The sequence below is a fragment of the Lepus europaeus genome, chromosome 15 (assembly GCF_033115175.1).
Source record: "Lepus europaeus isolate LE1 chromosome 15, mLepTim1.pri, whole genome shotgun sequence".
Taxonomy (NCBI): Eukaryota; Metazoa; Chordata; class Mammalia; order Lagomorpha; family Leporidae; genus Lepus; species Lepus europaeus.
This window is the reverse complement of record NC_084841.1, coordinates 25,417,432-25,434,775: the sequence shown is the minus strand read 5'-3', so window position 1 is coordinate 25,434,775 and position 17,344 is coordinate 25,417,432. Positions and strand designations below refer to the sequence as shown.

At 47.7% G+C, this 17,344-nt stretch overlaps 1 protein-coding gene across 1 annotated transcript in view; it reads right to left on the bottom strand.

Annotated features, from left to right (window-relative positions):
* The window catches only part of PDZD2 (PDZ domain containing 2), a 262,954-nt gene that overhangs the window by 22,562 nt on the left and 223,048 nt on the right, over window positions 1-17,344 (bottom strand). Inside the window, exons 13-18 of the mRNA XM_062211925.1 lie at window positions 15,841-15,973; window positions 10,318-10,399; window positions 9,473-9,507; window positions 8,649-8,796; window positions 6,564-7,375; window positions 3,478-3,625 (exon numbers count right to left, since the gene is read on the bottom strand). Coding sequence (XP_062067909.1) covers window positions 3,478-3,625; window positions 6,564-7,375; window positions 8,649-8,796; window positions 9,473-9,507; window positions 10,318-10,399; window positions 15,841-15,973 — 1,358 coding nt within the window. The remainder of the gene's footprint in view (window positions 1-3,477; window positions 3,626-6,563; window positions 7,376-8,648; window positions 8,797-9,472; window positions 9,508-10,317; window positions 10,400-15,840; window positions 15,974-17,344) is intronic.

Below are 17,344 nucleotides of genomic sequence, written 5' to 3'. Positions count from 1 at the left end.
ATAGAGAAAGTGACAGCGAGAGAGACATGGACGATGCTCTCTCTTCTTGGCTGGTTCACTCCCCGGATGCCCACCGCAGCCAGGCCTGTGCTAGGACAGAGCCAGGAATTCAATTTAGGTCTCCCAGGTTGGTGGCAGGGACCCTAGTACTTGAGCCATCATTTGCCTCCCAGGATCTGCATCAGCAAGAAGCTGGAGTCGGGAGCTGGAGCCAGGCATCACACCCAGGCACTAGTGTGCTAACTGGTGTCTTAATTGCTAAGATAAATGCCTGCCCTGGTAAATTTATCTTTTAATTTCATTTTCCCATGCACTTTTTGAAGTGCTTTCATACTTCAGATACATTCCCAAAGCCCCAGGGGGCGCCAGTATGTCACTGCAACATAGTAATCAATCTCCATAATGAGGACCCTTATGATCACAGAGTGAAATGATAACCAATACACGTGTTTCACCGGCAAGCACCTGTTAACTAACTCTGGCATACATATTAGTGTGCATTAAATCGAATCAGTTCCTGGCAAGAGTATTTATGGGTTTCTCAGTAGATGCCAGAGACCCACAGTGGCTTCTTTGTCAAGGTTCATTGCCTGTGGGCAGTTCAGAGAAGGCTGACAGAAAACACCCAGATACCCAGAGTGGACAAAGGTCAGTGCTAGCCAGCACCACGCAACACAAGGCAGGTAGGAAACACAGGAAAATAGAGGGTGAGTGGGAGAACAAAGTCTCTATGTTTAAAGTTTTTGAATTCGAGAGATCTTCCAAAGATTCAGAAAGTGCACACTATGAAAAAAACACATGGATTTTCAAAATTTTGGCATCAACGAAGACATCTTTTGATTCCAGTTCTACATTAACTTTCTGAAGTACCCCTGTATATCACAGTAGAACTTGCTGTGTAGAAACCCATGTACTTAAAGCACAAACCCCTGGTATTCAGAAAGACTTGCCTATGTAGAGTAAAAACTTCCTCAAGTGGCAAAAAGGGGAGAATTTTCTGCATTAGGCTGCAGATTAGGAAGATGTTGGTCCCAGTTGGAAAAAAAAAAAAATAATCCCGTGCTGTACCCTATGCCCTCCCACCCTGAGGCCAAAGCGAACATGGATTCCAAGAAAACTTCCAGAGATCATTATGTAGAGCGCGTGCCCATGAGATGTAGGAAGGTGACACCAAGGGCTGCTTCCATCCCCAAAGTTCAGACACTGTGCAATAAAGTCCAATCCCTTCCAACTCGCCTGCTGATGTCTGTTCACGGAGGGAGTGTGAACCTGGAAGAACAGAAACCCCAGTAGCAGCGGCACCGAGGGTGGAGGAACAAGAGCCTCCACCCTCTGGGAGCGGCCATCAAGGTGTGGGTGGATATTCTGGGGTTCCAGGTTCTTAACTGACAGGACACCCTGACAGGGGAGGCTATCCTGTCCTCCCCACCGCCAGAGTCTGCCGATGCAGCAGGAGGCGGGCTCTACCGCAGCCAGGCCAGCCAGCCAAAGCTCCCGCAGAGCCAAGCGCGTCGCCGCTGGTGGGGGGACCAGCCCCTGGGAAGATGTGCCCTCCCCACAGGGTGCACATTTATTTTTATTTTTAAAAAAGGATTTATTTATTTGAAAGGCAGAGTGACAGAGAGGGATGGAGGAAGGGAAGGGAGAAAGGAGAGAGAGGAGAGAGGGAGAACTTCTATCTGCTGGTTCACTCCCAAAATGCCGCAACAGCTGAGGGGGGGCAGGGCGGGGCCAAAGCCCAGAACTAGGAACTCTATCCGGGTCTCCCGCATGTGTGTCAGGGGCCCAAGTCCTTGGGCCATTGTCTGCTGTTTCCCAGGGACATCACCAGGAAGCTGGATCGGAAGCACAGGCAGGACTCCGTCCCTGGCCAGAGTGCACTTTCAGAATATAAATTTTCTTTCTTTCTTTTTTTTTTTTTTGACAGGCAGAGTGGACAGTGAGAGAGAGACAGAGAGAAAGGTCTTCCTTTTGCCGCTGGTTCACCCCCCAATGGACACTGTGGCCCGTGCACCGCACTGATCCGAAGCCAGGAGCCAGGTGCTTCCTCCTGGTCTCCCATGTGGGTGCAGGGCCCAAGGACTTGGGCCAACCTCCACTGCATTCCCGGGCCATAGCAGAGAGCTGGACTGGAAGAGGAGCAACTGGGACAGAATCCAGCGCCCCGACCGGGACTAGAACCCGGTGTGCCAGCGCCGCTAGGCAGAGGATTAGCCTACTGAGCCACAGCGCCAGCCAAGAATATAAATTTTCAGTAAAGGTCTCCACCAACAAGGAGGCTAGGCCACTTATTTCAAGTCAGTTTGATTTTAAAAAACCATGCTGTAGAGTAACTTGGATGACTACTAAATGATCAGTAGCCAAGTAAACATGGGGAGGATGTCTGCTTCTGTGACATTACGCCTTCTCCCATCAGCATTTACGTTTAGGTTTTTGACATGAATTATTTTCTCTCGTGACCGTATCTCCATGCACTTGATTTCACAGAAGCAATGCTGAGATTATGAAGGCTGGGAAATCCTCCCCACTCATCAATCGTGCATGTCCTTTGTGTTACGAAGTGGGTAAACTAGTATCAACTGGCTAAAAATGGATGCATTCGGCCGGCACTGCGGCTCACTAGGCTAATCCTCTACCTTGCGGCGCTGGCACCCCGGGTTCTAGTCCCGGTCGGGGCACTGGATTCTATCCCGGTTGCCCCTCTTCCAGTCCAGCTCTCTGCTGTGGCCCGGGAGGGCAGTGGAGGATGGCCCAAGTGCTTGGGCCCTGCTCCCGCATGGGAGACCAGGAGAAACACCTGGCTCCTGGCTTCGGATCAGCGCGGTGCGCCGGCCATAGCGGCCATTGGGGGGTGAACCAACGGCAAAAGGAAGACCTTTCTCTCTCTCTCTCACTATCCACTCTGCCTGTCAAAACAAAACAAAACAAAAAACACCACCAACAAAAAACGGATGCATTCAACGTGGAACTAAAGCTATGAGTTCAGGGGAGGGCATTTGGAGCAGCAGTAAATCACTGCTTGGGACACCCGCACCCCCTATCAGAGTGCCTGGTTCGAATCTTGACTACTCTGCTTCCAACCCAGTGTCCTGCTAATGCGCGTACTGGGACACCATGTGATGCTCAACTACTTGGGCCCTTGCCGCCTCCCTGGGAGACCCAGATTGAGTCACCAGCTCCTGCCTCAGCCTGCCTGAGTCCTGGCTGCTGCAGGTATTTTAGGAGTGACCCAGTAGATGGGAACGCCATTCTCTCTGCCTTTCAAATAAAAATGAGCATAAATATAAATTTTAAAAAAATATTCTGAAAAAAACTACACATTGCAGTACAAAGATCTAGTCAAGTTATTAAACGCAGGCAGTATTTAAACATCACTAGTTTGTATAAGAGGAATTTATCCCTCCCCCAAAGTTACCCACTTTCCCTAGGGGCCCTACCTTCCTGTCTTGAGGTTTACCGAGTGATGAAGTCTCTTACCTGTCATTGGCCGATGCCCTTGCTCTGGAGCGGCTCTGGGCAGGTTCCCTGGGGAGTGGCCAGTGTCCAGGTGTGACGGGGCACTAGCTGCTGGCCCACAGTTGGTGGGGACAGGTCCATCCCTGAGGGTCAGCTGTCCCCGAGGTTCCTGGCACAATGACAACCCCAAGTCACTGTAAATGCCTTCCAGCATAAGACATCCTGTACGAGGGGACTTCAACAAGTTTATGGGTGGAAAATGGAATTAAAAGATAAGTTTATTTAGGCACTCAAATATTTGAAATTCATGCGTACAAGGGGCCTTTAAGAAGTTCTTGGAAAATGCAGCTTGGGAAAAACTGATGCATGGATTCCAAACTGATGTGTTTGCAACCAAATAAACTTCGAATTCCCTTTCCCCACAAGCATTCTGAAGTTCCCTTGTATAGAGGAGAGCTCCTGGGGGAGAGGTCAAATGAGGCAGGAGTGGCTCTTGGTGCAGTGGACACCATGGTGCTTGGGAGGTCCTTGCCCTGTGTCAGACTGCCGGGGGCAGCGTCTTGCCTCTCCTCCGGACTCCAGCTTCCTGCCAGCCTGTGTCCTGGGCAGCAGCAGGTGACAGTCTAGGTACCTGGGTCCCTGCCATCCATATGGGAGACCTGGAGGAAGCTCCTGGCTCCTGGCTTCAGCCTGGCCAGCCCCAGCTGCTGTGGACATTTGGAGAGTGAACCAGCAGGTAGAAGTCTGCCTCTCAAGAAATTAATTAAGGAAGTTACAGAGTATTAAAAAGTTGACTTGTTTAGAGAGCTCTGGGCTAGCAGCCAGAAGATCCAGGATCTGGAAATTGCATAGTCGTTCTCCCCTAAGCCTCAGTTTTCTTTCTCAACATTAAAAATGGGAATAAAGTTTTCTTGGTCAGACAAACGAGGCTGAGAAGTGAAGAGCGAAAAACAGCACGCAGAATATTAAAGGTGATAGAGACGGCAGGTGCCGTTATGTGGCAGAGACCCACGGCTATAAAATCAACTTCAGGAGCGAGGGAGAGGACTACTCTGGACAAATGAAACTGGCACTTAGAGCCCAAGATTTCCCACTGGCCGCTGTCAGCTACGTCACCCTCCTTTCCTCTAATACGCACTGCAGAAACATCCTGAAACGTGTTAAAAAGTTCAGTCATATTTAGGTGAAATCCATCCATGGAGTTAGTGAGTCACAAAGTGGCCGGTGATGGTGGCAGAGGCGAGAGGCGAAGGGGCCGCTGTGTGTCCCAGCGACTCTGGTGAAAAACCAGTGTGCAAAATTCAGTTACCAAGGGAGGGAAAGCCACCCATGGTTTAACAATTTTCTACAGACTCCATGGGCATAAATGTAACACAGGAACAGCGCAAGAATTCTGGAATCAGAGGGGGTGGCTGCTTGGGGAGAACGCCAAGTGCCGCTGAATCGTACGCTTTACCGACAGCGTTGAAGAAAAACTCCAGAACATGATTCCTTCATTTCCAAAGAGGAAGGCTTTTTGTGTTTTTTTAAATCTTCTACTATTTGAGGACAAATACCTTATGTTAATGTGTTCTATTTTCTTTCTCATATAAATAAAATCAAATTATGTACTAAAATTTTTAGGATAAAAATTAAATTCTTTTGTACAAAAGTCTTAAATTCTGTTCAAAAGTTCTTATTGGAAATACAAATTCAGAATCATGAAAACTCTAATTTTATAAGATGTCAATTATGATGAACAAAATCCCAATTTGGCTTCATATTGTTATCTAAAACTTATTGATAATACTTTTTTAAAAGAAAAAATTTACCCACTGGCTGAACGTTATCTTTTAAAAGCCATTGCAGTTTGGAGGCAAAACATTATTTTTTCATTTTTCTCTCACACATTTTATCTATTTTTTAATGTATTCAAACATGAGAGAGAGAGAGGGAGAGAGGGAGAGGGAGGGAGAGGGAGAGGGAGGGGTCAGAGAGAGACAGAGAGAGATCTTTCATCTGCTGGTTCACTCCCCAAATGCTCTCAACAGTTGCGGATGTGCCAGGCTGAAGCCAGGAGCCTGGAACTGAACCACGGTCTCCTGGTGGGTGGCAGGCACCCAAGTCCTTGAGCCATCACCCGCTGCTTTCCCAGGGTGCGTGTCAGCTGGGAGCTGGGATCGCACTGGAGCCGGGATCTGAACCCAGGCACTCCAGTGTAGGATGCGGCTGCCCAATGTCCACTCTGCAAACAGGATTTTTTTGGGCTGGGGTGGGGGGTAGAGGCAGGGAAGAGATGTGCAGTTTTATTATTTTTAAAAATAATACGGTTTTTAAACAGATTTCTGCTCATTACACTTTTTAGGACTGCATTTTCTGGGTCCATTTACACCTATGTTTATGTAAACCAAACACATCTTTATAAATAGTGCCTTAATCATCTCAGATTCTTTGTTCAGAGACAGAGAGAGAGAGAGAACAATGTTGAGACTGTAAACAACATTAATTGCTCTCAGTCTCATTGCTCAACTGGAGAAGTACTGACATTTTAAAACATGAACGATTGGACAGCTCTAATGTGCTGTAACTAAGAGGTGATGCCAGCAGTAATAAGTGGCATTTCCTAAGTGAAGGAAGTCCATCGCTTCCAGCATTTCATGGCTCTATCCAGGGTCTGGGTAGATTCTACGTTTCTCTGCAGGGATGTTGGAGAAAGAATTCCTCACAAACTTATTAGTGGGAGAGAATGAGTCAGGTGACACATCTGATGGTCACCCTGGCCCTGTGAGATGACCAGGTAGATGGCACAGTCCCTGTGTCCAAGCCAACCTGCCCAAGTCATCACTCAGCAGTGGCAGCTGGCCAGCGCAGGAGCTAGTACCAGGCTCAGGGTTTCGTCAGTCCGTGCTCACTGCCCTTCCACCACCAGGCACAGGCCCTGCGTACAGCAAGTGGGCAACTAGGGCTTCCAGCCGCGTGCTCGTGTGCCTGGCGAGCTGCTGGCATACCGTATCCCACTGACCGGACGGATGCCTGCAGAAGGTAAGGCTCCCTTCACGATCCTGTCTCTACAGCAGGTTCCGTTCCACAAGGTTCACTCAGAGTCCAAGCAATTAAGGGAATGTTACCTTCTCGATGGGTCCACCTGGCTGGAGACCAGTGGCGGTCGCTTTGACAGATGTGGCCTGGGCTGGGAAGTCTGGACCACACGGTTCATCCGCTCTGCCGGTCGGGGCCAGTGTCTCTGTGCCATGGGGCCTGGCCTCAGCCTCGGGTCTCTTGCAGTGAGGACTGACTCTGGCCACTGGTCTGTGTCGGGACCCCTGGCTTTCACTCTTTTGCTGGGGAGAGGTGGGGCTCTCTGTGCTCATGGGACTCTGTGGGCCTGCACCAACTCTGGAGTCCAGTTTGGGTGAACTCCTCGCTTCTGATGGCTCCTTCTGCCCTGGGCCTGCGGGGCCACCCTCGGCAGCCGCCGCAGAGCACAGCACGCTGGCCGCCCGGGAAGCAGCGGCCACCGTACCCTGGGACACGCTCTCCTCCAAGTCCACGGACCTGCCGAGGAGCGGCACCGAGGAGGCCTTGCTGACCTGCGTCTTCTGGGGCTGTCTCTCCTGCTTGTTGACGTCCGTGACCTTGGAGGAGGCCATCGCAAAGTGTCTGGAGTCATGCTCCGACAGGGGCCTGCCGGGCCCCGGGAGGGCCCCTGGGAGTGAGACGCAGTCCCCTTCTCCATCAAACTCCCCCTCGTCACTGGCGTCGTTGGCGTCATAGCAGCCCAGCCTCCTCTGACGGAGGAGGGGGTTCCGCAGGTCCTGTGGGCTTCCAGGGAGGCTGGTTTGCCTGGCGACCGTCACCTGCTTGTGGAAGAGCCCAGAGACCCGCTGGCTTCCGAGAGCCACGAGGCTGTTGGCCCTGGGTTTCCCTGGCTCCTTGTGGGCTGGTGGGAGGATTGGGGGAGAGAGAGAGAGAGAGAAAGAGAGAAGTCAAATGAAACTGAGTTTCCCATGTAGCCTGATCTTCTATAAGGGGTCTTCAAAATGCTTGTGGACAATGCGTATTATGAAAAAAACTACACACAGATTTCCAAAAAAATTCTGCACTGAAATAAACTTAAATTTTCATCCCATTTTTCCATGAGCTTTAGGAAGTCCCCTTATCATCGGAACATTTCCATGTCCACAAATGCCAGACACACATTCTCCAGGCCCTGGACGGAGGCTTCCGCGCCGTGGCTTCTGGGGAGCTCCGGAGAGCAGGCGGCCAGCCCACAGCTGTCCTCCGCCTTCTGCCTCCTCTTCCGTTTCTTCACACCCCCCCACCCCCCCCCACCCCCCACCCCACCCCACCCCCCACCCCCCCCCCACCCCCCACCCCCCCCCCGCCTCTGGATTAGGTAGCGGAAATGCGCTCGCTGTCTGGACACAGCAGAGTGCGATTCCTTCATTGCCACGGTGGCGTCTGGGGCCCGGCCCAGTTCTCCCTGTGCTGCTGCTGGGAATTCCGGGAGCCTGGGGCCACAGACTCCACCCACACAGCTGGGCCTCCTTGTCACCTGAGGTCCTTCTTTCATCCACCTTAAGGGGGCTTGATAAGCTCCTGGAATGTGGTAGAGCAAAGCCCGTGCAGTCGGTTTCCCTGGAAGCCCTGGCCGTGTGGCTGCACGGAGTGAGAATGACACAGGCCACTGCCTGCTTGGCAGTGGCTTTGGGGCAGTGAGCGTGGCCCTCATCTGCCTCTGCTTTTCCCGTTCACATGTCTGAGAAATCAGCACAGTCATGTCAGATTCTCCATCTGATGTTATCTTGAGCAGATAATCAATGAGACAAAAAAAAAAAAATCCAACTTTTCAACAACTTGAGTTCTGAATCTTTGTGCTTAGTGCCTCCCAAAAAAGAATCAAATAGGACCGAGTGAGCGAAGGGGCCTGGAATTTGGCCAAGATTCTCCAAAACTTGAGGCATCGAGTGGCCCATCCTGATCTGGTGCCATAAAATTCCAGACTGCGCCAGTAAATGCCATCGTCAACATCTGGGCACAGGTGTCCCCAGCCCACGGTCTGCCAGGCTGAGCCCTCAGCCCTTAGCAATGGCTGCGTTTTCCCAGAGCCAACTCTGGAGGGATGGCGTCCAGACCCCTTAGTCCAGCACCAGGATGGCTAAGCCGCCTGTGGCCTCCAGCATACCTCCCTGGAACGCAGGGCCAGGGCTTACCGGGGGGCAGGCTGCTGTCCTCGGGAGCGCTGCAGCCGCTTGCGGGGTGATCCTCGTCCTCGAAGCCGGCCACCACGAAGTCCGACAGCGGGCCCGGCACCTCGTGGGCAAAGTACTGGGAGAGCTCAGCCTCAGAGAGCAGAGAATCCTGTCGGAGAAGAGAAGAGAAGGGTGCGGGCTGGACTTCTTGGAAGACGGAGCAGCGGCACGCCATCATCCATGGTAGCGATTTCCTAGCTCTCTGAGGACGCTTCGCAGGAGCCAGCTGCTCAGTAACCGCCCACCTCTGTTTACGTGCGCATGGCTGCGCTACAGATTCATGAATAAAAACTGCGCCAAGCAGTGCTTTTAGAGACTTTATTTTTGACCCCTGGGGGGAGGTGGGAAAACACTTTTTCCGCTGGCTGCGAGCGGAAAAAGCCACGGCAGCAATGTGCCAACCATCTCGGGGGAAACCCAGGGGGCAGGGATGGGGAAAGAAGCTCATTCAGGCCCACGGGTCCAGCCAGTGACAGCGGGGTTGGAATCCTGCAGGGAGACCCTACTGGCTTTAGAAAGAGCTGAGCTCAGGCGGCTCCTGCAGCCTCTATAAACTCAGACTCCAACAACCCGAGAGGGCCGCTCTCTGTTACCTCTCAATCTGCGGTTCTTTTATTGTTCTATTCCTTTCTGGATGCGTGTCCAGTAAGAGAAACACATGCTTGTGTATTGGCAAATGAGCATTGCTGCCACTTCCTGTCTCAATGGGATGTGGGCTGGGCCCTCCTGCTTCACTCACGAGCTCCAGGAACTGTCCCTGCGTCAGCTCAGGTGTCTTGACTCACCTTTTTTCCAAGAGAGGGGCTCTTTAAGGGCGTACCTGTTGGGGAAGGAAAAAAAATCAGCATATTGTCAAAGCAACGAAGCTGCAACCACAAATAGGCTCAGTTCTTTAACTGACAGAGGAGGAGCCAAATACATTAGGCAAGCTCTCCTCGCTAGGCTGGGGCTGACGGGTGGTGTGCACAGGTGATGCCTTCCCCCTCTGACAACCAGTAACTCACGTCTTGGGTCCTTTCTTCCTGGACACCCATCTGAATATCAGTAAGATCTTGAGCCCAGAAAGATTTGAAGAGCCCCTTAAGGTTTCTGTGATCCCTGAAACACTAGTTTTAAAACTTGCCACGATGTTTCATATTTTAAATCATATGACATTCCTAGCAGGCAACCCTTCTCTGCCTGAGTTTTTCCACGTGAGGGGGAAACACCATCTTTGCTGCCTCTGTTGCCCTCTTGGTGTGGAAATGCCTTAGCTCACGCATAGAAATCACAGATTTGGGGATGGGTAATACCCTTGCCTCTACCACATTCCTGATATTTGGTTTAATTTCACTTTCATCTACAGCATTTCAGGTGAACTGTGCATAAGTACATGAAATGCTGCTAACTCACTTTGGCAAATTATTTGAAAGTAGTCTAAGAAGCATGCATGATTAAATCTTTAATGAAGCACATTACATAACTGCAGAAATCAAAAGTAGCAACCAAGAGAAAAGCACAGACTGACAGCTGCTTTCATCAGTCCTGGAAATTACAGAGAACCCACGAATATTGCACCGGTGAGTGCCCGGTGGGCGAAGTTAATGAGAAGCTCTTCTGAGCGTTGAACGAAAATGTGCAATTACAGTACCTAAGCCAGGAGAGGAATTGGCCTCTTTGCTCTCCTGATAAGTGCTGCGTGCTATCACTTCATCCATTTCCTGCTCGGAAACCTAATTTTTAGCAGAAAGCACAAATTAGATGGTTGTATTTATTTGTTTCCCCCAACAACAGTAGATAGGACTAGAGTCAGAGTTGAATGCAGATAAAGAGGCAAAACACCAGGTCAAGGTTATGACCATCCTCTGAAGCAATGACTCAGGGCAGGTAAGAAATACAGATGGGTTAAGGGATTGCTCCCAACAATGGATACAAAATAAGACCTTCCATGGGTCCCCAAGCATTTGCGTGCTATGATCACCATCAACCCGACTGAGATATGCCTCTTTCTAGAGCTCACACTTCTTTTAAAAAAAACATACTTAAATAGTTTTAAACCTACAGAAATACCCAAGAGTGGTACAAGAATATTACGCTGTTAGCATAGATTCACTAATTTTTAACATTTTGCCTCATTTACATGCATACCTTCTCTAAACACACACACACAAACACACACACACACAAGATTCAGCCGTGACATTTTTGCTAAGCCATTTGCAAGTAACTTGCAGATATCATGACCTTTCACCAGGAAATGTTTCAGCACCCATCTTCTAAAAGCAAGGACATTCTCTTAAATAACCATGACTCCACTGTATTAGATTCAGGAAACTTAACATTGATGACTTTGTAAGATAACAGTTCGAGTTTGTTCAGCTGTTCCAACACTGTCCTTTGAAAAGTACTCCTCAAAGTGTGTCTGTGGGCTGGATTTAGTTCACATAGAGTTTGACCCCAGCCTGCAATGAGATAAGGACTTTGCTCCAGAATGCAAATTAGGATGCAGCTTCCTTCATCAAAAACAAGCAAGCAAACAAGCAAACAAAGTCAGCCAACTGAACCAAACGCTGTGTCCAGGGATGGAGCTGATCCCTGTTCCGCTGCCCCTCATCTTGTTGTCGACCCGGGGCAGCCTGTCCTGGACTAACTTCTTCGCACAGGAATGCTTTACAGAAAAAGTGCTTTTGGCACTCCAGAGTGCGAGCCGGGGTCCAGCTGCCATGCGTCTCTAGCCTCCTCCAATCTGAGCCAGTTCCCAAGCTTTTCTGTGTCTTTCATGATGCTGCCAGTTGGAAGGAACCCGTGCACCCCGAACCCTCGGTGAAGATCTGTCTGAGTTACCTCATGCTTCCATTCACATTATTATTCCTTTTCTTGGGCAGAAAAACTACAAAAATGGGCTCTTCTCAGTGCATCCAGAAGCACTCACTCACTCATGGGCAACATAATTGGTGACAATAACTTTGATCTCTTGATTAGAACAGACTTCAGTGGGTTTTTCCATTTTTTTTGGGGGGGGTCCTTAATGAAAAATCCATGCAGAGATAATTTAAGACTAGGCAAATAGCCTGCTCCCCAATATATTTTTACCCCTTGGTTTTAGCACATCACTGATTATTCATGCCTGAACCAGTTCCTACTATGAAATTTTCAAAACAGTGACCTTGTGAATCTTCACTTCTGTGTTCACTACTACCAGGGCTCTTTCTCCCTGTCAGTTGTCATCCGCAGCTGTCATTACTCATGGGAAGTTTTTTAAAGCTTGACATACACTGAAATATATGATACTATTTTAAAAGATCCTTAGAGTTTCTTTTTTAAAGGTAAAACCATTTTAAACATAGAATGGTAATCTTACATATTTAAATAATATGTGGCATAAATAATATGTGGGTAGGCACAGTAATTTTTCTTAAAAAGTAAATATTTCTATATAAGATTGAACATTACATTTTAACCTAATAGAAACATCCCAGCCTTTGGGTAATACTTTATTGCAGGCTTCATCAGAAATAAAATATGGCCACATCTGTGCATACACACAGGCCTCCATACTTATCCTGATCCCTACATACACACACTGTCCACAAAGCAAAGAATAATTAGCTACAAACGAGCCAGGGAAAATATAATTTTAAACTATGGTTGTTATTTTTCTTGATACTAGACTTTCACTATTTGCAATTGTTTTTCTGAGTGGGAGGAAAATGAACTACTATTACTTACTTTTACTTAACATAAGCTAGAAGTTGCTACCCTGGCAAGTCCAAACCTTAGCCTGTCTAGACCTGGAAGGTTTGAATACACTAAGTGGGCAGCCAATGCTGCAGACGTTATGAGAAACAGAAGAAAAGAAAACGCTTGTGGTATTTCTCTTGGAACCACTCGAAAACGAAGGCAGCACATACATTCAGTACCAAAATGTACTGTTGGCACGAAGGGCCTGGATAAGAGGTACAAAAATACATTAAACATCAAATGGAATCTTGACCCAAAGCAAAATAGAGTATGATGTTACCACTAAGAACCCCGCGTTTACCTAGGAGGAAATGTGCAAGGCAGTCAAATACTGAGCCTTGGTTTCGTTGGCCGCACCTCCAGTGCTATCACCAAGGCCATTTTACTGCAGCTGGGAACGTGAAGCCACCTGCACACCGACAGGAGCGCAGCCCACCGGCCCGTCAGGGTGGTGAGGCTTTGTACTGAGATGCCGTTCTGATGTTTGATTGTCTTGGCAAAGGAAGCACATGCTTTTGGGCTGAGACGGACGGGACCTCTGAACAAATCCTGACCCGTGGTATGCTGGACAAGACTTTGAAGTCAGACATGCCTCGAAGCCAGTGACTGCAAACCACTGAAATCTTAATTGTCTATCATGTTGCTGAGGGATGTATTTGGTCAGCCACAGCTATTGGGGGAGCTACAGTCCAAGTGGAGACCCTGGAGGAAGGAGCTCAGAAGGACTGTAGTTGTAACACTGGGCGTAATGGTGTGAGAGACAGACAGCCACAGGGATGGCAGTGGCACAAGGCAGAACCGGCCCTGCGAGGAGGTGTCAGAAGCAGTGAACCAAAAGGAGAAAAACAGCGAGTGACAGTAGGAAGAAAATGGAAACAAAGTGGAAGCAGGTCTTGAGTTTATATTAAGGCTACTGTGAAACAATTTTTAAAACACATTTCTGAGAATGCAGACAGATAAAGCAATGTGGAAAAACAGCCGAGTAGACTTTCAATTAGTCCAGTGGGGACCTTTGGCCAGGCATCATTGCTGATGTTGGCATCCTCAAACAGGACATGGAGTCACTGCTCAATGGTGCTTGGCTGTACTGGGGTAGACCAGCACAACTAACAACGGCTCTGACATTCTAAAGATGATGCCATCGAGAAAGCTCAGATGTGGCATGTCAGGTACCCCACAAGTCTCTCGTCATAGAATTATGACTCTTGAAATGGCCCACAAGTCCATAAAGTGCAGCAGTCTGGGACCATTGAGGACATAATCAAATAAGACGACAAATAACACAAAAGCCAGGACCATATGACAGGCACATGTAAGAGCTAACATGCTTAGTGGGTGCTTTGGGTTGCTAAAAGGTTACATTAACAAAATGTATTGTTAAATATAATCTGATCACAATGTGAGACACAAACTAATTGCTGTGGAATTTTCTATCAAGTTCTCAAAACAACAACAAAAAGAATTTAGTGCTCAAGTGAGTGGAGTTGAACTTGAAGTGTCCTGTGGTTAGCTTCGATTAAAAATAACTGTACAAGTACAGCAGCAGCAAAACCAAATGCAAGCTGGGGCCAGTGACTCAGGCTTACGGTTATGAGTGGTCTCTTGGGTCTTAATTAAAGACATATGATGCTCAGACCTCTCTTTAAACTGGGTCTCTTCTTTCACCCATCTGATAACAAGAGAGTCCTTACACCCTAACAAAATGGTGACACTCTGTAGGTCATGAATTGGATACAAGCTCTTGGCTCTGATCATAAATGCATATATATCCCCAAATGTACTTAATTCATCAAGTCTTTGAGAAGGCTGATGTACTTCAGGCTAAGATTTTAGTTCCTTGATATGTTCTAATTCATCTCTGTAGCTCTAGGGTGTTGACACTGCCTGGTACCCACCGGAAGTTCGATAAATGCTTAGGCAATGAGTTTGATAGAAGACCCGGTTGCCAATCTGAATCCCATTATCACGATGGAGGCTGGCCTGCCTGCTTCCTAGCCCCTGCACCCAACCCAACTGCCCCCCAGAGCCTCCCCGAGGTCCCTGCCTCTTTTGTTCAGTATGAGGTCCTCATGGGCTGGTGGTAGCTATAGCTGAGCTATTCATGTTAGACTTGAAGGATCTTCCCTCTTCACTACCAAGGACAACTTAAAAGTAGGAAAAGCTCATTTAACAGTTCATTCTCAGCAGAAGCCTAGATGAGTGGCTTCACAATCATAAGCGGAATGAGCTACAGTTATCTGCTTCTTAGGTACACAATCACACATAGTTCCTCTTCTGTCCCGTGAGGCTGTCCACATCAGAAAGCCAAGAAAGGACTCCTGCTTTCAGAACACGCCTTTAGCAGGACAAGCCAAACCAGTGTTGGAAAACGGGATTGGAAGCTAAATGTCGTGATCAGCAGGATTTCAATATGCGTTGATGCTCCTTAGGCAGACTGAAGAACATCTATGTGAGTAATTAATAGAAAAGGTCTAGCGTGAATGAAAAACTTGAGTCTTGAGATCTTGGTCCTTTATGACATTGACTAAACTTAACAAATAACTTCTTCATTATAGTTTATTCAAAATGGCAGGCTTTCTTTCCCCCAGTTTGGATGGAAGCAAGATCTACACAGTATCATTTGCAAATAAGCAACAGGCTTGAACAAGCTAGAGTGTATCTCATTCTCATTTATTTAAGTTGTGTGAGATCCGTATTTATTAAGACGAATCGGCGTTTTCTTTGCTCAGAGAGTTAAGTGGACATTAAGAAGGACATGTTCCACCTTACATCTGAAGACTTTATTTTCCCTTTAAGAGTGTCTATACACTTTGTACGATAGAAATTCTATAGAAATGCAAACACAGTTCCTTGTTTAAGTGACTTAAATATATTCTCCACATCTGAATTAAATTCTAGTCATCTTTTCAACTACTATAGAAATTTATTTTTATACTATTTCAATCACGACACACTTTCACTTCTTACTTGAAGGGTGGTTAAAATCCACTGAGCCTGTTGGAAAAATGAATTAATTAGCATTAAATTTAAGGCTGAGAGTATTCCTAACATGGGTAAATGAACGATTGTGCTAAAAAGTGATTTCTTTTCCTGAACCTCAAAGGGTCATGACCACGCAGCCCAACACTCTCGGTGTCAGAGATTCAGTATCTCGCCAGTGATCCAACAGCCAGGGCTGGTTCCCCAGAACCCAGCATTCCTACCTCCCACCAGGTCACCTTCTAAATTCACCAGACAACACTGCCAACATTTTCTAATACAATAACCGAGAGTGCGAAGATGACAACGTCTGGATCACAGATTCGTTTCCCATGGGTATCGGCCACCGGCTGACTCCTATCCCCAGCTGGGCAAAGCGTCTCACTGAAGAGTGCATGTCCCCTTAGGAGTGTGTGCCAGCTCCCCACCATCAGAACAGCAGGAACTACTTCACCTTGGGATTTGGGTGCCGGCCGATGACGAGGCGAACGGGCCCTGGGGGGCACTTGCTCAAGATGGAGTGGACTTTGCTTAAAGCGGCGTGGCGCACATTGACGGAGTTTACTTCCAGGATCTGATCGCCGCGGCTGGGGAAGGCGGGAAGGCAACACAGTCAACGTTCTGAGTTAACAGTTCGCTCGAGAGAGGAAGAGAGAAAGACGGGCGGGGGGAGGGGGGCAGGGAGAGACTTTCCACGTGCTGGCTCACTCCCCAGATGGCTGTAACAGCCAGGGCTGGGCCAGGCCAAGGTCAGGAGCCCAGATATTCATCTGGATCTCCCACATGGGTGGCAGGGATCCAAATACGTAGCCATCCTCTGTGACTCCCAGGATAACACTGGATAGGAAGTGTAGCTGGGACGCGAAACAGCACTCTAAACTGGGATGTGGGCGTGCCAAGCAGTGGCTTAACCTGCTACGCCACAAGGCCCACCCCACAGTCAGCTTTTTACAAGCTACAAAATGCTTGCTTTCTAGGAAAGAGTTGTAAAATGTGAAATCTTTTCTGAATACTTTAAAGAAGTAAATCATCTCCTTTCATCTCCGCATACAGGTAAAAAATGAATACGTTCATGTGAACACATCCGATTTTACTCTGCCAAAAGCGACCATGCATATTAGCTGTAGTAAGATTAAGTCAAGTAGTTAAGTAAAATAAAACTGATAATAAAAACAACAATGAGGGCTACCATTTCTTGAGCACACACGGTAGGCCAGGCACACTACAAAGCAATCTATGGAATGCTTTTAATAGATCAAAGTAGACAGGGCCACTGGCACAGAGTGGTCACTGTGGTGTCACACGATGTTGAACTAGCTCAGGTGTGTCCGACTCTTCACCATCACATGATAGCCCCTCCGACCAGCATCACTTTTTTTCCTTCCTACCATCTTGAAGTGATTCTTGTAATGTAATTTAGGGAGGAAATATCTGAAGCCCAAAGGTTACTCAAGAATTTGTAAAAACATTTCAAATTTGAGCAAATGAGAAATTAGGGACAAGTTGCCCATACTGAGTTGAAATTCGAGGTAGAGAACTCAGTAGGAGAGAACAAAGACTCTTTATATGGGGTTTGAAGAATGTTCATTTGGCAGGCTCCAGACATATGGAACCATTCAAGAAAGAAACATCATCTTGGGATGTCATTAAAGGATTTTTTCCCTGGAGTTCTAAAAGTATATTTTCTTTAATGTACTTTGGATGCTTTGCTAGCATTCTTTTTTTCAAATGGAAATTTATTCTGATGATTAACTAAAAACATTAATATAATCTATTCACAGAGCCCAAAAATGGCAATCTCAACAAATAGCATTTTGACAATTCCCTAACTGCTGAAAAACTTGGGAGCTTAAAGAGAAGAAAGATGACAGTGTTTGTAGAGAGTGCTCTGAGCAATACGTGTGCATTCCTGTGAAGTTTGGGGGGACACCAGCTCACTTCTGTGACTATCTAAGAGA